Source organism: Bombus pascuorum, chromosome 1, assembly GCF_905332965.1.
Source record: "Bombus pascuorum chromosome 1, iyBomPasc1.1, whole genome shotgun sequence".
Taxonomy (NCBI): Eukaryota; Metazoa; Arthropoda; class Insecta; order Hymenoptera; family Apidae; genus Bombus; species Bombus pascuorum.
Window position 1 is genome coordinate 4898605 of NC_083488.1, and position 23406 is coordinate 4922010.

At 39.3% G+C, this 23406-nt stretch overlaps 1 protein-coding gene across 11 annotated transcripts; it reads left to right on the forward strand.

Annotated features, from left to right (window-relative positions):
- Positions 1-320: 320 nt before the first annotated feature.
- LOC132907697 (uncharacterized) lies at positions 321-22634 on the forward strand. 11 transcript variants are annotated; one of them, XM_060961166.1, is made up of 10 exons: positions 336-936; positions 1179-1238; positions 1478-1917; positions 4431-4669; positions 5821-6798; positions 8132-8483; positions 10342-10747; positions 11885-12156; positions 12634-12818; positions 21054-22634. In XM_060961166.1, exons 3-10 carry the CDS (start codon positions 1816-1818, stop codon positions 21115-21117), a joined length of 2598 nt encoding a protein of 865 aa, XP_060817149.1. In that variant the 5' UTR covers positions 336-936; positions 1179-1238; positions 1478-1815; the 3' UTR covers positions 21118-22634. The 11 variants fall into 11 exon arrangements, with proteins under 11 accessions (XP_060817736.1, XP_060817149.1, XP_060817067.1 ...); XM_060961084.1 differs by having other exon boundaries at positions 1629-1917; XM_060961396.1 differs by having other exon boundaries at positions 351-444.
- Positions 22635-23406: the final 772 nt, after the last annotated feature.

Below are 23406 nucleotides of genomic sequence, written 5' to 3' on the forward strand. Positions count from 1 at the left end.
GAGAATTAAATTGTTTTACATTGTTTTAATTGAATTCTATTGTTCGAAAAAATAAAATAATAATTTTTAATATGAATCAGATTTAATTCATTTTTCTGATGAAAATTTTACTGTTTCACTATACTTCTTTACTGTATAATGAATACAAGAGTGCTTTATAAAAATGTATAATAACAAAAATATTTTAATTTCAGCCTAAATTATACTTATATCCGCGCCAATGTGTAGCGATAAAAGGGAATTATTAAGTTTTGCGATATTTGCCATTCATCTCCTAGTGAAAATGCTCCTTGTCGTGAGTAGCATCATACAACGTTGGCAAGCCTGGTGTAATTGGGTATGTATTTCTATTTCGTCGTCTGCATTAAAGGCCAAGTGACAGCTCGAACTATATTGTTGACATTCGTATGAAAATTACGCTACCGCGTCGTACTTACGAAAAATGTAATTTTATATATTATTAAGATCGAGATATACAAGTGGACTTTCTCTTTTTTTTTTCATTGATATAAAAACTTTAATTAAACGATATTGGTGAATTATTGTGTATACATAAGAAGGAAACTCCGAATTAAATGATAATCGGTGTTTGAGGAGTATAATTACATTGGGCTAATAGATTTGAAGCGCTTAGCGATTACGATTAAAGTGGTACCTATAAACCCTTCGAGCTGTTCCATATTGATTAGTATCTTTTAGTAGTTCTAACAATGACTGCTTATTGGAAAACTCTGTTCAAGCACCGTCGTAAACGTTGTTCTCAGTAGTACGTTCTCGACAGTGAACGATAAAGTGCGTGCGTAAAAGTGAATCAATCCGTATGGTATTACGCGCAGTTACTACGGCGTCACTTTCTAAAAAGAAAATATTAATTTTTTTTATTGATAATCAATTTTTTTAATGGTCTTGATGTATATTTATAAATCCGTGTAAAAAGTAAGTTGCAATTTAATCTTACGAAAAATTATAAAAGCTCGCTTGTATCTTAAGCGCAGCTTCTTTCCTTGAATATTGATGTTTCAATTTTCTACTTCTATCGTTTTTAATAATTTTCATTTTACATAGTATATTAAAGATATACTATATATCAAATTTATTTATACAGTCATTCAAAATTACAATAAAAATATATTATACATATCTTGCTTGACGAATAACACTCGTTTGCAATCACTTAGAAATCAAACATAGCGCGCAGAAAATTCACGACACGGTGAAACCTACGTTCAACGTAAAAGGTAATATCTCGAACAACGATGTATGGTGTTTCACTTGTATGCAGTTATTTCCGATTGTTTTCTTTATTCATAAACAGCATTATCGAGAAAATTTCTTAAATCGTTTTTCATCCGTGACTAAACATAACGTTATAAGGAAAAACTAAAATCGCTTGTTCAATCCTAATTTTGTAATTTCGAACGTAAAATGGATAGCGTAGTGTATTAACTATCCCTGACATTTTCGGCTCTATTTATAGCGTTGCCATTAAGGGTGTCCATGGTGTTTTTGCATCCGATTTCACGCCCCTCTCGTGAAATAGGAAAATAGAAACTGACGATTGTTTTCGCGAATTAGGATTATCGTTGGTGACTAGTTTAGCGATTGATCTGTTCGGTATTTCATTAAAGATTCGAGGTCCAGTGAGGGGGGATCGATCAGTGGTCCCGGGTGTATGTGGTAACGGAAACAACGCGATCGATTCGAATCGGTGAAATTGTAAAAACGTGGTGAAACGAACAAAGAGAAAGACGGTTTCGGAATGACCTGTGGCGGTGGCAAGATCTCGTTAGAAATATCGGGCGGGGAGGAGGAGGCATGGAAGCTGAAGCTGGTCGGCAGTCTCACCATCAGGGGCTGCAGCTTACCCTGCCATCCCCGGGAATCCCCGGACTAGACGTTGTCAGGGCCTTGCATCAGGTTTGAATGTTTGAATCACAAATTTAATTAATGCACCACGATTAACTTTGTTACAATTAATCACAATAATTGAACTTGTGTTCATCCCGTTTATTTTATTCTTTCCTATCTTGGCATAAAATAATCTTGTAAAAAACCTTTAATTAAATAATACAAATTTCAAACTCGTTATTTTATATATATATATATATATATATATATATATGTGTGTGTGTGTGTGTGTGTGTGTGTGTGTGTGTGTGTGTATGTGTGTGTGTGTGTTATATTTAGAAAATAGATTTCAAATTCGTAAAATTAAAAAAATATTTCTGTTAAAGTTTGATATGCTATTCTATTTCTTTCTTGTATAATAAGGTATATATATTTAAACAAAAAGGTATAGAGTATAATTTATGTACTTGCATTGAACTTTTGTTTGGAACTTTATAAAATATTACGTACAACTACAACATATGTAGGTAGATACAAAAAGCCAGTTTTGTCAAGTTACTACCTGTTTGTTACTAGTTGTTCGTCAGTTAAAGAATAAGTTTAATTTTGAAGAAATTGCTCCTTTGTTATACCTACGTGTGTCAATATGCCTCACTTATTATTAATGCGCGTGTATGTGTGTGATTGGTTAGATGACACGATGCTTGCTAAAAGGGCAGCAGATGACTTTATACACCCTTACCTGAGCCATCGATTTCATATACACCGATGCTGTTCACTCTCTTTCGATCTTTTTACCTCTGTGATCCCTTGACCTTAGTGTATGATATGTTTCTTCTGTGTACGATTCATGGTAGATCAGATTAAGGGGTATATGTTAATAATCATAACAAAAATTCAGGATATTATAATAAATATTTGGATTCTAACGAAATTATTTTCTAATTATAAACTATTTTCTAATTATTGCTATTATTTGTAAAGCTGATATTTTTATTCGCGTATTTAAATACATACCGTGAGATTTTTATTCAGCGTAATATGGAAACGCGAATCGTCTTATTTCTAATCTTTGTTCCAGCGGAAAATCAAACCGCACTTCCTACCGTGCATTGTCAGCACTCGATTGTTAAGCTACCTTAAGCTAAATTACATTAAACTACTTAATAAAATGGCCACCTATTCAAACCAACGAAATTTATGTCCATTCAAGCATTTTAGTATAGATTCAAGCTTTCGCCAAGATTTTTATCCCATCGAGATAGTAGATCCATTTCGTCTTGCGAGATTTCATTCGTCTTAGAAAGTACGTGATTCGTCTCGGAATAGCGTTATTAACTTTGTAATCATAGGTATTATTGCCGATTCACAGATTTATCACACGGATTTCTCATGTTCTAATCATTTTCTGAATTTCCATCTCGAACACGACTAATCAGAACTGTCGGATAATTTAATCGCGCAACTGCTCGATAAATTAAAAAAAAGAAAAATCATCGATCACTCTGTAATTTAAATAGGCATCTCTCGATAGTATACAATAATAGCGTATGATGTGAATATCTTTTTTAAGAATACACCAAGACCCAATCATTAAATGTACACGGCGAATGAAATCGAAAAGGTAATAAAGTTGATCATGTGTGCAATTCTCTTCAAACATTCATCCATCGTCTCAATTACAATAATTCCCGATAGCGCCTTGGTTCAACGGTGACCCATAATAATCGCAGCTATTTTGCGAACGTTCCAGCTGAAACCTGCTGTTATCGTTCACGGTAATGATAGACGCAGAGTGTTTGTTAAGAAAACGATGTTATAATTAGGCAAGGTTAATTTTGTTTGATACACTGTTTAGAAATTGGAAAGGAGCATATTGGAAATTTCTTGTCATATTCGTAGGGTTATACGTTCTTACGCACAATACTTAGGCCGCTTAATTATAGCTTGAAAATGTTCCAATGTTAGTTTTCCGATATATTTGCATAGAATTTACGTGACGAAACGTTTACTATAAAATCACATTTGTCCCTTCGTTCGTTCGATCGAGAATCTTTTATCCTTTTATCGTTAGGAAAGTTTCTAAATTAGAAGAAAATAATCGACACGTGCGCTTGCACGTTTTAATTCTGTGCTAAAGATATTCTTAAACGATGAAAAGTCCTTTCCTTCGTTGTGACGAAAGCGGAACGAGACAACCGAGACATACAAAATTCGGGGATCGTACCAGAGTTAATCTTGCATTCGAAACTCCTTAAACTTTATCCTCCTTGTCGTTAGACTGCGGATTTTTTACGCAAATTTGTATAATTTAATTCTTCAGAGTATAATTTAAAAAAGTAGAGCTCCGGTAGGAAATTGTTTTACCTCGCGAATATTACGAAGAGCGCTATACTTAAGGACATTTCGTATAACTTTTCATATTATGCGCGTTCTTTCGAGTTTTTTATAAGCGCACAAAAATCCGCTCTCTACTTATCATTTGTGTTTTGAGTGCGAAGGATCGTTTTAAAAATTCTTTTCAGAAGGAAGTGTTATATGTTTGACGGACAAAAGTGATTTTTCGATATTTATCCTTTCAGACTGTGATATCGCTGCGCTCCGCGCTGGATTCTTCGCGGGAAGAGCTTCGCCGTCTTAAGCAGAGCGTTGGTGATTTTTCTGGCGAGAGCTACGTTGACGTCGTCGAGAGGCTCGCTCTTGAGAATCACGTCCTTAGGCGAAAGATTCTAAGCAGGAATAGTGAGTTTTCTAGTGATGCTGCCACAAGCCCGCCGCCCCAGGCCCGTCTTTTTTCACTCGCAGTAGAAGACGTCAAAGAGTGAGTCTTGAAATGCGTCTCTGTGAGCAATTAAGAGATCGTCCGCGGATTTCGTTTCCCTTTGTCACGCGCGATCATCTTGTTCTATTTTCGCGTTTCACGATCATCCTGATCACCTTGCCCAGACCAGCAAGACTCGTTTTATCGATTTTATTTACGAATAACATTAACGCAGAGAAACGAATTGCAATAACGTGAAAACGTTGACTGCCACACGAATTTTATGCACTTTGCTCGGTAGACCATAATAGTTTCACGCATTTGATTTTTGCAAAATATTACGTTCCGATGAAAATTGATAATCGTCGAATAGCACGCTTTCCGTTCTACCATTTTATCTAATCACTGTATTAAAAATTTCTCAGTCGATGTGACGTGATTTATTTTAATCGTTGTAAATGTAGTAAAAAGAAAAAAAAAGGGAAAAAAGCAACTACGTAATGGCTGTCAACGTGTCAATGTATAGAAACTATTAGAAAAGTGTTTTCCATTTATTTATTCATCGTTTATTTCACTATATTTCAGCAAAAAATTCACGTGGATAATGCGCGATTGAGAACTGAGCAAATGTTTACTGTTTATGCTAATGTATCGATAACGAATGAAAAGCGATTCTGAGAATGCACGTAGAGATTTGACACGAATGGTACACGTGGAGATTATATTGCACATTTGCAAAATTGTGTGCCATGCGTGTGAGATCTTTAAAAGTGCAGTATGACCGATAAGCAAAAGAGTTGTATGTAAATTTTTGATCAGTTAAAAGAGTCGTGCAAGAGTTTCGACAGTTGTTGCTGCTCTTTCGTTATTAAATATATGTTTCTTTTTCTTATTATACGTACATTTCAAGTCTACTTAGCATTTCCGCGATAAGATCATTTTGTTCCTGTCTAAAATAGTATAACTCATCTAGCTCAAAGCAAAGTTAATGTTATTATGTATATTAACGATCTAAATATTCAGGATAATAGCGGAAGATATTCGCGTAATTCACTAGATAGAAGCGTGAATCGCTAAATGAAGCTTCTTCGTGGCGTTAGTGTTAATTAAAAGGAACGCGTTCCATTCTCGATGCACCTATTAATAACCACGTGTAGCGTGCATACGCGGCTGGTTTCTCGCTGTCATTCTTACCCTGTAAACGGTGTCAGTCTGTCAGAGCAAGCAGGCGTACTCATGGACGCGTCCAGGGACAAAGTCGACACGGAGGACATGGCAGAGGCACCTAAGCCGGTCATCGAGCCTCGTACCGATAGCAACACCAGTGGTAACGGCGAGATTCCCGATCCGCAGTCTCGTACGGTCGAGAAAGTGCCTAACAGTCATGTAGAATCCTCGTCCAAATCGGAATCCAGGAATCAGACGTCGAAGTGTACGATGTCGAGAGACGCGACTGTTGTTAAACCTCAGGCTGGAATATCTGGTGCCAGTTTGGACGATACGGTGAAGAGTGGGACTTCGAACGACCTGGCTTCCGCCTTGACGAATAGACGATCCAAGGACGTCGAGGCGGAAGATGGGAGCGCGGCGCAGGTCGATCACTTGGAGGTGCCAGAGAAGGATCTCGAGGATCTGAGCTTGAAATCTGTTTCCGACGGAGACAATTCGGTGTTTAGCGATAATCCGGACACGCAAGTGTTGCAGCAGCATCAACGTCAGAATCAATTGGCCGACCAGCCGAAGCCGAACGATCAATCCGAGAACGAGTCCGAGGAGTTGGACGATATCGAGCTGATATTCACCACGGACGATACTTGTCGCGATCTTGGTCTTCAGGAAGATCTCGTCTCCATAACCGAGACCGAAACTTGGCCACAGTCTGCGCCTACCGGTCAACCGGCATTGTTGAAGTACGCTAAATCAGCCGAGGGCGAGTCCTTGGTGTGCAATGGTGAGAAGACCAGCTCCGTCGAGGAAGCGGTTTCTTCGCAAAGCTCGAGCATCGATCGCGAGGAAAGCGTGGATAGGTTCGACGAAAGTTCTAGCACCAGGTTGAACAAAATATGGTCTCAGTGCTCGGTGCTGGTCGAAACAGATATCAGCAAGTGTGGAGTTGTCGAAGAACCTGAGCATGCTACCAGACACGCGGTCAGGAGGAACACTTTAGCCGCGCCACCTACTGCATACAGGTAACTAGTAGCTTCTTTTTTAGCGTTGCACGATAGCCTATCGATTTTATTTTTTCGGCACTTGCGTTACACGAACTCCAGGCCTCCGTCGAACGTGTGGAAAGATGTAATAGTTGGAGCGTCAATTTTTATTTAAATTACTTGTTGTTTTTACCGAACATCTATTGGTTTCATTGAAGGTTTCGTTATCGTGGGTATTATTATTAATCATTATTGAACGGAGGAAAAGAAAGAAAACCCGATCTTTTCGCTTGAATAGGTGTACCGACATTTTATTTAACATCTCGTAGGGCTCTTCAGTCTGTACTTGATGAAAGACTCTCACGCTAATATATGTATGCATGTATTCGTTGAAAGTACTTCAATTAGCTGCTTGGTATTTAACAGCCATAAAACGTTTTCACTTACTTCCAACTGCTTTTTTTTCGCGTACGGCAATTTGCCACATGCGAGGCTTCCTAACGAATGATGCGTACGCATATACGAAACGACACTTTAAACGTGTTTCCTGTTCGTTAGCGCACAAGCGTATTTATGCGATTTAATTACGTCGTCAGTTATTATTATCAATAACTTATTAAACACATCCGTTGGCTCGTTATTTGCTTTACTTTTACATCACCGTTGTTTGTATCTGAAATTGTTTCGTTAGCGCGACAAAGAAATTCTTTATTTCTATTTGCACCGTTCATTTCACATCTCATTAATGAAATATCATCGACGAATCTCTCTCGATTGATTCGCTGGGTAGTTTGATGATTTCAGTTTGTTGTGTGAGAATAGAGCGAGGTATGTGTTGTATCAGAAATTGGCTCTGATTCTGATACAATTATGGGCTGAAAATTAGATCAGAGGCCACAGTCGATGGTCTAGGCTCTAATAGTATTCGGGTGTCAACGACGAGCTGCTAATAGTTCGAAATTGCACATAATTTGATATGAAATTTTGTCACAGCAAATTTAACGCTCAACATCTTGTAGCTACCTTAACAGAGGATGCTTCGACACGTCGAACGAATCGTATCGTTAATTTCATCGTCTGTGCTTACACGATTTCTAGAAAAAGTCATCGATATATTATAAATTTATAAATTTTGCAACAATAATAAGGTTACTTTTTAACAGTCCGTACAACTTCCCTTAAAACGTAGAATAAGAAGACACGAGGAATTTGAAATATTTCAACGCGTTTTGAAAAACGAAAGCATGCTCGATGCAACGTTTTAACTAAGAAGCCTGCTATCGCAATTGTGCGATTCTTGGAAGAGTGGAGAAATGGCTAAAATGCGAAGTACGTTAAACAATTTACGGTATAGTTTTATACCTTTTTTCAGACCGATCATTCATCGCGAAGCTTTAGCGGGTAGTCGACGAAAGAGCGCGGCACCATTGAGACCGGTGATGGACAGAATCAGCGGAGCAAGACGAGAGTCTGGTGCCCAAACTGACATTTCTGCGCTTCCAGCCCACTGGCGTTCCGAGAGTTATCTCGCGCACAAAGTGGCTCATACGTTCACCACGTTGCCCAGCAAGTTCGCTCTGCCTACCGGGGTGCCTGGAAGACTTCGACTGTCCGACAAAACCCGGGAAGCTAGAAGAGTAATGCTATCGGACATCAGCTTCACCAGCATGGTGCCAGAGTTGTCCAGAAGCGCCGATCATCTCTGCCACGACCCACACGCACAGGTAGGATCCGAATTCGGATCAGAATCTTCATAATCCGTAAGATAAAGATTCGATACTTCTGTGTCAAAGCACAAATCTTGTAGTTTTTGATTTGGAAAGTACGATAAATACATTACGTTAGGAGTTTATAGTTTGCAGTATGTTGATGTTGGGTGATAGTATGTCGCGACTGCAGCATGGATTTTATATAAGAATCACTGGTTTTCGTGCAATGTGGTGTTTGATATTTTTGAAGTTTCGACAATTTGAGAGAAAAAGCGAGAGAAACATCGCGTAACGTTGGTTTGCGCTCGTGTGAGAAGGAATGATGCATATTTATGGAGTTATTCGTTTAAGAATCGAAACCAGACCTGCTGTTGGAGTGCAAGCTGAACTTATAGCGAACATTTGTGATACGAACTAGATTTGTTTATCAAGTAGTATAAACGTTTCTGAATCGTTAAAGGACTTGTAGGATTGTACACGTAACAGAGAAGTGGAAGGGCAGCGAGTGCGAATCGCATCATTCTAGCGTCAATGGAGTGTAATCAGGATCGTAGAATCTCAATTTTTATGAGTCCCAGGTCAGAATACGAATAATTATCGGTCGTAATATCCCAACTTTCTTCTCTTTGTCTTCGTTCCCAATATTTACGTACGATGCTGCGATGGAATGTTTGAGCAGTCTTCCTGTCATTTTTAGGTCTTAATCGTCAGTATTGTTTTTGTAACAAACATTATTTTTGCACGTTGATGATGATATACTTATAAAACGTTGTATGTGTGTTGTTTAAACGCTTGTTTGATAACCATTATACTTTATAGAGATGTATTTTGTTATATTTGTTTAACGTTACGTTATATTTCAGATGCCAATGAATATTCTGTATACTTAGCTGATAATGGACAATAAAAATATATTTTGTTGGTGTCTAATATTTTTTTATTTATCGTAATAACGTAATAAGTAACATTCTTTACTATCTCGATGAATAGGTCCGATTCCAAGCATCCTACGTGTTTGAAATCACCTCTAAAATGAAATTACTGCATATTCACTTCGAAGAATCCAAGTATTAACGTTAGAGTAACACGTTCTTAGTAAAGGACAGCTCTTTGGAAAACGGCTATATTACACGAAATAATAATAATTAAAACTATCTTTATCCATGCGCATAGAAATTCAATATCGTAGGTGATCAACGGGAGCAGTAAAGTAGACTATTCTTAAAATGGCGTAACACCGTTTTATCTATGTGTATGTACATTCTGTATATGTATATATATACATATATACGGAAATGATTCGCGCGTGGGAGAAGGTCGAACGAATAAAGCTAATGCGATTCACTTTGACGTTCGTTTCAATTCCGCCTCTTCGTCAACTTGGATGACTAATTGCTTGCCTCGTTTTGTTTTATTCCGATACTGTAGGTTCTGAATATTTACTGTTCCTGTATTATTCGATTATACTGCTTTCCGCTGCGGTGCGGTGCAAGGGAACCTACGGTCTTAAATATCTCACTGAAATGCGAATAACGAATCGCTTATCTCTTTTAGAATTGCTCTTCCGTCGTTTCAGTTCCATTTCGTCCTTGAACGAGTTTTAATTTAAAACATGGAAAATCGGCTGCTTATGAAAATTAAACAACGCTGGAGATTATTCTTACATTAGTAGTCTAATAAATGTCCCAAATACGAGATAAAATACGAAATAAAATTTTTCCATTATTTTGTAATTTTGTATTTCCGATTCCGTGCGTTATTCTAAAAATTAACTCGTTCTACTCGAACACATTTCGGTAGATCGACCGGATAATCAATCGGTTTTACTATTACGGAGTGATCAACAATGACTCATATCGTTCCTTTTGTTCAGACTTGTTTCAGTTCTCGCGGCTGTGGCCTTCGAACACCGGACGTGCATCGCCGCGAATCGCTCGGCTCTCCTGCAGGATTTTGGCCTCGTTGCAACCCCAGCACAGGACTTCCGAGTCCGTGCGATTGTCGCCTCTCCACCGACTTTTACTCCTCTCGATATCGTGGCTCTTTGTCCTCGATCCCGTCGCCTGGATTGGAGGTTGTCGGTGGCCCATCTCGAAGACACTCGTGGAGAGCAAACGCGACGTCCTTCGATACCTGGAGAGTTCCGATGGCCACTTCTACCCCCAGACCAACCTGGTCCTCTATGCCCTCTTCGCCTACACACGTGCATCCTCCTGCGACGTCCTCGAAAGCTTCTAAGAGCGTTCCAAAGAGAACGCGATCGAAGGTCACTTTCCAAGGTTTGTCTTTCTGTCACAGTAACCCTTTTATTTTCAAATCATTGTTTACAGTTTGTCTACTTGCTACGATACATCTTAATTGTGCGTGTGTAATTTAAGTGACGCCTGTAGAGTTAATTTCAATCGAGATAAACTGTCGTAAATGGGCATGTAGTTTACTATTTACTCGCAGAAGCCAGTTGCGGTTAATTGAATCTCAGGCTCAGCCACTTCAAATTAACCTTCTATCGCGTTCAGAAACCTTACAATCGACTGGAACCATATCGTAGGTTCGTGTTTCCGTGCAACGTTATAAGACGAGTTACTCGATCGTAACTGATGTACGTTACGTGGGTGTATTTTAATATCGCTTCAATATTTTGCACTTACTTTTGCAATCTTTCGTTCCTGCCAAATAAAACAGTCCATAAAAGGCGCTCTTCGACTTTTTGCAAACGTTCTGATTAATATTGTTTCAGGAATGAGATTTCTTAATTCTTTCGGGATGGAATTCTCTTAGACCTTGAGATAGATTCGTTCTTGTCAATTATTAACCATAGAAACTATACAAACATATACTTTCGATGTTTTCGTAGAGTAGACACAAAGTACTAGAACTTGCGGACAATTTTCCCGCAAACCAAATACGTTTACTTAGGCGATAATCCGTAAAGTTTCAACTCGTACTTCCTTTACTCGCGCAAGCTGAAAACGCATCTTCTTCTCTTTCTTTTGTGTCGCTCATTTCGCTGTAAACCATCCTCGATAACTACAAGTGGATCAAACCCAGTCAACCTGCAACCTGTCGCGTTCTTTTTATTTTACCTGCTAAAAAATCTCTGGTGAACCAGTGCTTTGATGAGACCTTTTTTAATTACTCTGTTGCGACGCGCGTACAGCGAGAAAGATAATAAAAACGCGAAGCCCGTCGACCTCGACAAAAATAAAACACCGCCCAAGGTTTCGTTGCACCACTTTTTCCCCAAACTTATTCGTATTGTCCGATAATGCTGGCTGATGGCGTCGATAAATAATAAATAAACGACGAGTTCTTCCAAACGATCCACCAAAGTAACATCGTTTAGCCAGACACCCGTTATAAACGGTGTATCATTATAACAGTAAAGTGATTTGTGTCAGGATGCTGTTTGTTTGCAGAATGCCCGATGACGCGAGGCAGTCTGCCAAATCTGCGCTCGGATTTGGTGACCGGCGATAACAGCGGCGATTCGACGGAATCGTTGATCGACGAGGCTGAGGATTATTTACGACGGAGCATCGACTCGATGCTGACGATCTCCAGTAGCGGCGTCAGTTCCGATTATTGGAACCGACAGACAGCCAGGCGGAGACGCACGCGGCGATACTCCGAGCCTGATCTAATCCGTGATTGGCATCCCCCGCAGGATGCTAGACCGTACCTGCCAAAGGTGAATTTCACCAGCGTGTCTCGCGTGTGCCTCGATATATCCGCCTTTGCTGACAATTGATTAGAACGTGGCACGATAACGTGTCATTTGGAACGGTGGAAACCACTCTCGCGCGATTAAACCGTTATAATTGTAAAATAAGTCGGTAAAATTGTAAAATCGTAAAAACGTGAAATCATGAAGGAGAGTTATTACGTACAGCTTGTACAATAGCTTGTCAATTCGCTTAATCGATAAATTACTGTACGTACAAGAGATGGTCAGATGCTTGAAAGTTTCGCTCTTTTTAATCGTGGTGAATGGTTATCGGCGTTAAACTCGTCGATGCTAGATGAAACGTAATAGAACATCGAGCGTATCTCAACGATCCGTTAAAATCGTTACCACTTGGAATTAAAATCGTATACTTTACGGTACATCACTTGCTGATCTAAAAAAGGGTTCTTGGTTTACGATCTACGGTGTTTATTTCGACAGATACCAAGAGATCTCAAGCTGGATCATCTCGTGAAGGTTATATCGCCGGAGGGTAAAGTTCTTCAAGGACGAGTGAGATACGTCGGACCTGTACCAGGTCGAGAGGAAACGCACGTAGGTGTGGAGTTACCCTATTTGAATGGCTCCTCCGACGGCACATTTCACGGTAGAAGATTCTTCGATTGGTAAGTTATCATACGTACGTTATATCGGGTATATTTTCTTGTCGCTGGAAATTATTATAAATTATCTTTCATAGCGTAATTATCTAGTCAACTATTAACGATTTCGTTAGTATCTATTTTGGAGGATAGTTCATCGCGTATTCGCATGAGTTGCAACGATCATGTCGTTACACATTACGGTTCGTGCGTTATGTCAGAGAGTTCTATGAAACGTGCTTCGTTGCTTCGCTGAAACAATAACGAGGCCTTTTATCGAACGAACGTCGGTCGCGTTTTCGCAGTTAGCAGTTGCCCATTAACACAACGTCACAATCGCGACTCTGCATTGTTACCGCAGTGAAAATAGTGTTAACGAGACGCTTAGCAAATGCCACATGGATATCGGATCATGAGAGTAAAGCGATATTGACGCTAAACGCGATGTATTTTTATTTAAGAGAAACAGTAGTCGCTTCAGATAAAGAGATAAAAGTCGTACAAAATGAATTTTATACGATTGAAATTACTTTCTATAGTCCTTACCTACCTTTCCTTTAGTCCTTACCTACTTTGTGGAAGATACAATGTTTATATTAAAATAATACTCAGTGATATTTATTAAACGGAACTACAGAACCAAATGTACACAAGCGAGTGATATGGTATAATTAACAAAGTATGCAGGTGAAGAATTTATGGATTGTTGACAGTTGGCCGGTTACTCTCAGACTAGACGTAGGTAGCGACCCATGATCCTTTAAATATTTTGAACCCCACTCTCTATACAGTAATGAGTATGACTTGTGTAAGCGTCCTGTTCAAATGCCTGCGTAGGTATAAGAGTGTAAGAGTATTTGTGTCTATGCGTGTAATATCGTTGTATTCCAACAGTTAACAAAGATGTATTCACATTCTTATGTATTTTTCTCGGTCGAGTTCTCCTTAGTCGAAATGTGCCTCCTGGCATTTTTTTAATTTTTCAAGATACATCAAATCCCGCCGCCCCCTCGTGTTTCTTATCTTTTGCACAGTTTCGCGCTTTTGCGAAACAACAGTAAAATATTTCAGATTCTTAGAACGTTATTTTTAAGAACTTCGATGTTCCGTTTTCTCCCTTCAAAAACTATAGTTTCCTTCGTCTTCGGAATGACCGATAACAGATTCTAACTAAGAAGGGCAGCGTAAGATTGAAAGAAGGAAACGACTGATCGAAGGTTCGTTGGATATTGGAACTATCCGACAATGTAATTTACCAACATCTTCCGAGCCAAGAGAAAAGATAGTGATCGAGGCAAAGGATACTTGAAAAGGCGTTATCTACTTGGCGAAACAACCTCGAATTCCAGTAGCGGTATAGAGCAGGTATATTCGATGGTCGAGTAGATTGCTCGAGTTTCTGCAGTTAGAGGATAATAGTGATCATTTTGCTGCGCGCACGAGCTTTCGTGATACATTCGTTTACCTGTATTTACGAGGGCCGGCCTGCCGCGTCTTGGCAATGGGCGCTCTTCCCTTTCGACGACGTGGCCGAAACAGAAGGTCCTGCGTTACGACTTCTTCGGTTTAGTCCTTAATTAAATCGGCGCCACAAGCAGCAGCCGCCTTTCCCGAATCGGCCGGCGACGTATTTAATTTCGTAATTGCATCGTGTGTTCGAGATAATAGGCCGAACGTGGAACGAGCTGCGTGACAAAAGCAATTCCGCTCGCGATAAACTTTCTCTCTCTCTCTTTCTCTCTTATTGCTCGTAGTTTCTCTCGTTTGTACGAGTTTCGCGTATGTGCACCTGAGAGCACGAGTATTCACGTGCAGAGTGACGTAAACGTGGACTTACTTCTTTCTCTCTCTCTCTCTCTCTCTCTCTCTCTCTCTCGTAGAAGAATGCAAAGCTCGCCCTATGAACGCCGCGCTCGATAATACTATGCCATTTTTAATAACCATTGTTCCTTCGCGTAAAAGAACCGGTAATTCGCTCACTTCCGCCGGATAACGAGCAGAGTCTCCAGCAAGTCGGCTTAACATTTTTATAAAATACCCTCTTTGTTGCAGGAGGAAAAAGGCTTTGCTCGTTGCTTCGAGCGCGTCTAAATTCTGTCGGTGTATACCTTACTTGAAGGCTCACGGAATACTTTTCACCGACTTTCGAATCTTACAACTTCTAAATTATAGACGATCGCGAACAATTGTGACGAGAGAGGGTAGAATGGTAATGCTAAATGCTGAAACGCTCAAATGGTAACGCTAATGGTAATGCTCGAGTCATTGCAGCCAGCTGGCAGAAAAATAGTTCATCTGCATGCGTATCGAATAAGAAAGCGGAATCTGCGTTGAAACTGAAGATGCGACGGTTTATATTGGGTTGTCCGAAAAGTCGCGTTCGTTTCACAAGGAAACAATAGACGCGCAACATTCTTTCTTTTATATTATTTCATTGAATTGTGTGCTTTTGTTTCGTTTATTTCGGACGTACGCGAAATCGACGCCTGGTTCTTAAACGTTGAAAATCCTCTTTCTCAAAACCACCCTCCTAAACAAATACGCCTATTCGAATCAACGTGGCGGAATAATAGTCGAAGATTCTTACGTATCACGATGTTGAAATCGCGTTAAAATCGACGGTGAAAAAATTCACCTTTAAATGGAATTAATCGTTTGTCTGAATCTGGGTCGACTATCTTTGTTCGAAAGCAGCGGATCTTCCAATATCTACGAACGGTTTACTAGCAGCCATAAAACTTACTGATACCCGAACGTCGATACATCGAATGTATCCTTCGTGCTTCTAAAAGTTAGCCGCGCAACGAGAAACGTAACGTCTTGAAAAATGTAGGGCGTTTAAAAGTTAAGAAAGTGTATAGCGTGTTAAGGAAACTGCATAATGTATCATTTCGTCACTCGATTGCACCACGAGACCGACTTGCCTGGTAGATAGAACCGGGGGTATCGTTCGAAGGAAACGCGACGATAGCCTAATCAATCGAACGTGCGTAATCCGTCTTACTTTCAAGTCGTCTGATCTACATTCGTAGATTCGACTTACGCTATCAGGCAGGCAGCGAAAGTTTAGCAAAATTTTTGGTGAAACTATTGGGCAAGAGTTCGTGGAACTACAGCTTTGTACCTGGTGTATAAAGTTGAATGTTTGAGGAATTTATCGCTGACTGGTAGGTAATCGCTATTCTTGGTTCGCCAACTGAGAACGTTTTACGCCTTGCCGGTTTGAACACGTGAACCGACGTTTAAACGTAATGCCACTTTTGCTGCAAGTGTTTCGCCGATCGACAACACAATGAATAAGTAATGCAGACTCTCCGCCGTGTCGTGGCCGTAGATCGTCGAGATCCGACCAGCACGTTCCAAGCTTATGTGTACGTATAGCGATATATACGCCTCTGTATCGACTATACGCTTTATATTTAAACTAGAAACGTCTAGCGAAAATGCTACGTTATTTTTACTCTTTCCACGGCTAGTTCTCTGTGATGCGTTTTAATCGATATCGATCCGACCGAGAGGAAATGCTTATCGAACGTACAGAGGTATTTCGGTATTTTCGACGATGATAGTACGACTTTGGAATCCTACCAGAACTTTTCTCTAATCTTCTTACATTCGTTAGAATTTCGAGAGTCGCGCGAATTATTGTCTGATAAAGATTGGAAGGAGTGAAAGAAAATTGGAAAAAGATATTGAGCGATTCGAAACGATATAGTTATTAATTACAAAAGGACTGTTTTGTGGAAAATTTAGTAAGAATTTTAGGAAATTAGTAAGATCGATATACGTAGGTACGCGATAGGCAAAGATATACAAATATAGATAAATTTAAAGTATTTAGGGCGGGTGAAAGAAGCTTCCGTTCAGGTCGCGTTTCCTTGATTCTATCCGTATAAATATGGATTTGTATAAAAGTTCGCGTCTTGCGAAAGCGCCTTAAGTACTTGAGCTACTAATGAAATTCGATCGATGTTCAGATTGGAAAAACATTGAAATCTGAGATTTTAATCGACGTATCCTTCGTGTATCGTACGAGAAAGGTTTATCCCTGTTCTTATTCCGAGACTATAAAAAGAGTGGGTACGTGAAATGTACTATTTTATACGATCGATCGGTATTTTTATAAATTCTCATAGCTGGAGTGCTTCTGCGTACGTTACGACCGATATAACTTAACGAAAACGTAAAATACGCTGGCAGATTATGTTACCAAATGAATAATTATTACGATGCAAGGCTAATTGACCTAATTTTTACTATAATGCAGTATCAATTTAGGATCGGCTGTGTTAAATGTATCCGGTCGAGATAAGAGTTCGCGCAATTTCACGTAAAAGATTAAGAAATAATTAGACCCACGGGTATACCGTTGCTTTCATAACTACGTTTTAGCAGGGTACTTACATATTATACTTTGAGCGTTATAAAACATCGTGCAACGTGTTCATTCCTCTTACTATATATTATTCGCGTGATATGCAGATTTAATTTCTATTTTTTTTCATGTTCTTCGCCTATAATTATTTAACGGCGAACAGATAGTCGCAGTGATGTAACCCGATTCGTTGCAGTTTTTTTACAATATCGTGTTTTGCGTTTCTTACTATTAAACTGCGGATATTTATGCAGATTCATTTTTTCTTCTGATTTCGATTTAAGGAAAGAGATTCAAGAAGGCATTTGATTCACTCATGTGCACGTCCATTACATCCACGTGCGTTGTATCCATTTTTACAACTTCGAATACAAAGTGGCTACAATTGCAGGAACATTCACGGATACTATAAAATATAATATAATAGTTGGTATAAAATACTCAACATATTTCTAGAAACTATGAAAACGCTTTACATGAAAGCGGGATTCTGGTATAACAATTTCTCTGTCGTTAGATTGCAAATTAAACTAAAAACCTGTGTTATTTATTCATCTTATTTATTATTATTTATTTATTATTTATTCATCTGCGATCCTGCGGCACTGGGTCGCTTCCGGTTCCATTTTCATTTACCATGACTTGTCTCTTATCTTATATACTGTTCTCACCACAAAACCCATCTTCCTACCCATGTGACCTGCCTAAACTGGAATTCAACTCAAACAAATGTAAACCCAACGTAAATTTCACCTTGGATTTAAACAAATCAAACATGAACATATCTTAGACCTTTTCTTCCTAATATGCATTTTCATAGCGCGTGTCATTGCTGTTCACAATAAAACCCATCTTCCTACCCGTGTGATTTGCCTAAACTGGAATTCAACTCAAACAAATGTAAACTCAACGTAAATTTCATCTTGAATTTAAACAAATCAAACATGAACATATCTTAGACCTTTTCTTCTTACCACAGCATATCCTAATATGCATTTTCATAGCGCGTGTCATCGCTGTTCACAATTAAGCCCATAATTGAATGAAATAATGAATTAATAGATCTAGAGCTGTCACGATCGAATAGCTAGAAACTTGTGTTAAATTATAATGTTTGCAAGAGATATTAGTTGCAGGGAACGAACGCGATTCGCGAAAACGAGATATTTCACCATTGTTCGTCCATAAACCGTATCTAACAAAAGATATTTTGGCAGAAAGATAAAGATATCGGAGCTGGTAGTATATAGCTAGCGATAAAAGAAGGACGATAAAACGCAACATAGAGATAGCCGGCCAAAAAGTGAAACGAATGGCAGAACACGGATGAAACGTTGTTGGCTTTACGCGGTTGGTCGATAGCCATGCCTGTCACATACGTTATCGTGAGAAACGTCGGTCTGCGGGGAGCCTTGGAAAATCGCTACAACTTTGGCTCGAGATGGTCGCGTGACGATCGTCGACCCTGAAAGCGCACCTCCTCCGATTTTGATCTCGAGAACGTACCTACCATCTATGCGTTGCTTCGAGTCTCGTCGTGTAAATCGAATCGTGGAAATGCGGTCGAAGGGAAATTCCTCTCGTAGCTCTGCGCCGTTGATAGGACTCGAACAATTCGAGAGGGGAATTCCTTGAAATTTATCGTTCCGAGTTTTCCACGCTTTTGTAGAAACGAGGAGGAATATTTTTACGGCAATATTTCACTCTGTTAGCGTTTACATAGGAAATCGAGCGTTTTCAGTTTTCGATGCTTTCGTAGGAAAATAAGGAGGAAGGCGTATAGTTTCGCTGTTTTCGCAAGTGATTTATTGTTTTCGATACTTTTTTCTAGGAAAATGAGGTAGTAGTTTTGAAATAATTCTTCGTACAGCCTTCGCGGAGGAAATTTATTAATGGAAATTTAAAATGGAAGAATAATGCCAAAATGATATTTTCGCATAATCTGACGTACAGTTCCAGCACGCGACCCAGTGAATTACGTTTCTGCAATTTGTCGAAGAAAACGTGAAACGCGACGTACTTTTCTATGATTCGCGTAGAAAACAACGTAGTGTAACCTGCCTCGATTGCGTGACTTCTCCTTGTTTCTTCAGATTTATAGAGTGATAAAAATCGAAGTGCACGCTCTCAAAGTTTGAAGTACAAGGAAAATGCAAATGACTTATTGGCTCGTGAAGTCGGCACCGGTTTACGATCCACGTGTTACGTGGCGTTTTCATCCGATTCTTCCGAGAAGGGCAAACCACGCTACGAGAACCGAGCAACATTGATCTTTAACCGGTCGTTAATTCCCTTTCTTCCTTTTGCCCTCTTAACCGTTGTTACGCCTTCCAATAATCCACGATCATCAACATGTACGCCACGATTCAGTTTCTCAGCCTTAACTTCTCCTTCGTACCTCTAACGAGAGTAAATATTTCTCGAAGGATAGAACTTTCGGTTAAGTCTTTGAAGAAGCTAAGGATTTTTGTACTTAGATAATAAACTTGTAACGTTTCATTATCGACGATCTCTTCGTCGCGTGAGAAATTAATTCTATCACACTTTGTACCGTACAAGATTGAAGCTTCTTAGTTGCCAACCTTCAATTTTTTACGGTTCTCAAACGCTTTTAAAACTTCAGTTTTCTAAGAAACTTTTTGGGCAATCTATTGGATTGGCAACTAAGTGATTGCGGATTTTCTCATTCGGTGGTATTGACAAAATCCGCAATCACTTAGTTGCCAACCCAATACTAGAAACTTCAATTTTTTACGGTTCTGAAACGCTTTTGAAACTTCAGTTTTCTAAGAAACTTCTCGGACAATCTATTGGATTGGCAACTAAGTGATCGCGGAGTTTGTCATTCGGTGGTATTGACAAAATCCGCAATCACTTAGTTGCCAACCTAATAGATCGCCAAAAAGTTGCTTTCGTTTTATAAGCAAATATAGATGCGCAAGGTTTTTTGTTTTGTATTATTTTATCGAATTACGTATGATTCATTTTGTTGCGATGAAACAACCTAATATATTACCCGAAATGATCATGTTTCTCTCTTCTGTTCAGTTTCAGCTTCTGTTTCAGCTTTGGAAATAATACAATTTCCGACGTATCGATACAATCCTTTTTTCGTATTTATCGGTACACTGTAATTAACACATTCCTTTGTCGTCTTTCTTTTTCTTCTTTTTACTCACTGGTTCAACGAAGGTACTTGACACACTCGTCGAAAAGATTGGAAAGGTAGCGCTGGGAAAGTTCGTTCCGATTTACATTTCGATTCGATATACATTTATTGAATTACATAGATGTGATTTTGTTGCACAACCTTTCTGCTCCTTTCACGCGACTCGAATATTCCATCCTTCCAGAATTTCTCGGGTTTCTCGGCGAGAAATGTTTCGATATAATTTCTTATGTCGTCAAAATTCCTTAAAAATCACAACGGACTTTCCGAGCAGCGTTTAACAAGCGTAACATTTTCTTCAAAATCACCGACCATATTTAAAGATACTTGTACTGACGTTATTTCTAGCTCGATATGCTTGAAAACAATTTCCTCGGTGCAGAGCTACTAAGCAAAATTTATTGTTTTATTAAATTTCTTAAAACTCGCGATGGTTTCCAATTATTGAAGCATGCAACGTAAAAACACGCTCGTATCATTTTGTTTATAGCATTCATTGCTTTTTCCTACTGTTCTATTCAACGGTAGTTAACATTTTTCATAGGACACCGCACGAGGTACGTAAGACGCGAATTTGCGTGTCCAGTTCGCAAAGCGTTAACGATACAACAACAATGAAAGAACAAAGGAATTTCCATGCGTTTTCATCGAAACAGAGAACAACCAAAAAATCTAATATACTAAAATCCTTTTCTACGACGAAATCGTGTTGCAGCGATCCCGGCCGTGCAATCTTCGTTCCCTTCAAGAAAGTGATCCTGGCCTGGTGCACTACTTGACCCGAACCGCCGACCAGCCTCACGACTCCCCGAATTTTGCTGTCTCAGTACACCATGTGAATGGAAGAAGAAAACGATGAAACACGTACGTACGCGCGATCTCTGATGGTTTCAATAAGTACGTGACGCTCCTTTCCATCGTGATCATCCACGAAGCTTCGCGTAATGTACAAAAGCGGAGAAGGGTAAGTCGACGTGAGAAGGAGACGCTTCGAAAGCTTCGCGAAGGGAGGTTTGACGGTGGTCGATACGGCCGACGTACGTCGCAAACTCCAAACAACGATCGGAATTCGAATCGTGTATTTCGTCGATTTTAAGCCGATTCGTGCGAAATTCCATCCGAATTCCTTCTTTTCTCCGATCGTGCGAAGTACGTTCGATCGCATCGGGAAACGGACCTCGTTTTCTCGCCGGTACCTTAAAACGTTAAAGTGTAACGATAAAGACGAGAAGAGTTTCCGTTCTTTGAAATTCGAAAATAAAGAGTCGATGGGAACGACAGATAAAATAATAATAAACGATAAATGCCAGCGTGCAACGATCTACATCGACGCGTGTACTTAGGAGATGTTCTAGATGTCTCGTTGCCGATCTCTGCGAACGATTTCCGCCTGAAAATCGGTGAATCAGTATTATAATTGTCGCGCGGACCTGTATGTTACAAACCGCGTGTATCGTCGAAGAGATGCACAAGAAGATAATCGCATCGATGGATCTCTCGCGATACTTCGCATCGATCGATCCGTTCGTGAACGATTCGAACTGATAGCAAAGGGAGTGATAGAGCGAGTTCTTAAGAAAATATTTAGATTTAAGAAAGTTCGTCGTAATACTAATCTCTCGTCGTCGTAATCGCAATGAAGGACTCGTTATTGTCATTTACGATCGTGTTTACCTGTTTCGCATTATCGTTTTTTCTTCTTCTTAAACGAATGCACGTACACTTTGCAACGTATGCGATACGTTGAAAAGGAAAGAGAGGAAAACGCGTATCCAAAGGAGAACACGTAGCACGAGTACGGTAGACAAATACGAGACTATTTTTATAATGCTCTTTGAGATCGTAAGATTTTAATTGAAGAGGGGGAAAAGAAATTCGCCGGAAGCGTTTTTTAATTGTAGTTGTAGACTTGTTGTTAATACGACTTTGATGAAAGAAATACATTTCTTTTAGGCTCGAACGAAACGGGAAAAGCGGTATATAGGAGAATAAACGAGAATATTTCATATTTGATCGTTAGTTTCTTAACTTTGCATTCGCGATGTTTAACGGTCAACGAAAATAATTAAACAAGTGGATAATTAACGAGACATTTTGGCCGGGATAATCGATGAAATTGTTTTCTACGGGAAAACTCGAAACGTTGTGAACTCGGACCGCTCGATACGCGGCAGTCTACTTTCTGCATTCGATCGATATCGCGTAAATGATTCTTCAAGCCGTGTTTACTGCTTTTGCATAAATTTTGTGATAATTTTACGGATAAACGTGAGATCGTGTTCATACCTTTATCAACGTATTTTTGCTTAATCTTTTGCTCGAAATTTAGAGCAGAAACTCGATTGTTTCTTAGACGATTAAAATTAGAGGAAAACTTGTAAAAGTTCGTCTAAAGCAGAACGAATTGCTCGAATTTTTCTTAGAAGGACGATCAGGTAATTAAGGATTCTCGCGAGAAAGTTCGATATAACAGATTCTTCTACATTTTATATACACGTTACGTTCGATACTTAACGTTTACAGAGTTTCCCGTAACAGGCGAGAAGAAGGTGACGTGTGTCTGAGAAACGAAATCGAAAGGCTTCGAATTCTGCTTTCTAAAAATATGGATTTGATAAATAAACGGTCGAATCGATTGTTATTTGTATATAAAGTATAAGAAACACATACACACGCATAGAAGTCTATTATAAACGATATCATTGTCCAGAAGAAAATATACGTTCAAAGTTGAAGTTTCCACTGTAGGCTGACAACATTTTCCCTGATTCTTCACAACTACCAAAAAAGAAAAAAAGGAAAAGAAAAGATGAATCCATCCTCGTCGTCTACCTTCGTTTCGCGAATACGTGAAATTCCTAGAATATCCTTGGAACCAGTTTCAACGTGTTACTATTTCACGTTTGTCCTGCCGAATCAATCTCCAGCAAAATTTCCTGCGTTTCCGTTTGAAGAACCGAACGATCCTGGAAAAGCGATGCTCGTTAAATTCCACGTTGTCCGTGGACTTTCGAAATTTCACTCCAGCGTTCTCCGTTCGATTTTTCAAGCAGATTCGACCCCGTCGC

Bases quoted from the DNA above. Each gene is read 5' to 3' on its own strand.
- LOC132907697 (XM_060961166.1), top strand. From the start codon at position 1,816: ATGGAAGCTGAAGCTGGTCGGCAGTCTCACCATCAGGGGCTGCAGCTT. The intron at 4,670-5,820 runs GTGAGTCTTGAA...AAACGGTGTCAG, and splicing joins GCAGTAGAAGACGTCAAAGA to TCTGTCAGAGCAAGCAGGCG. The intron at 12,157-12,633 runs GTGAATTTCACC...TTATTTCGACAG, and splicing joins CTAGACCGTACCTGCCAAAG to ATACCAAGAGATCTCAAGCT.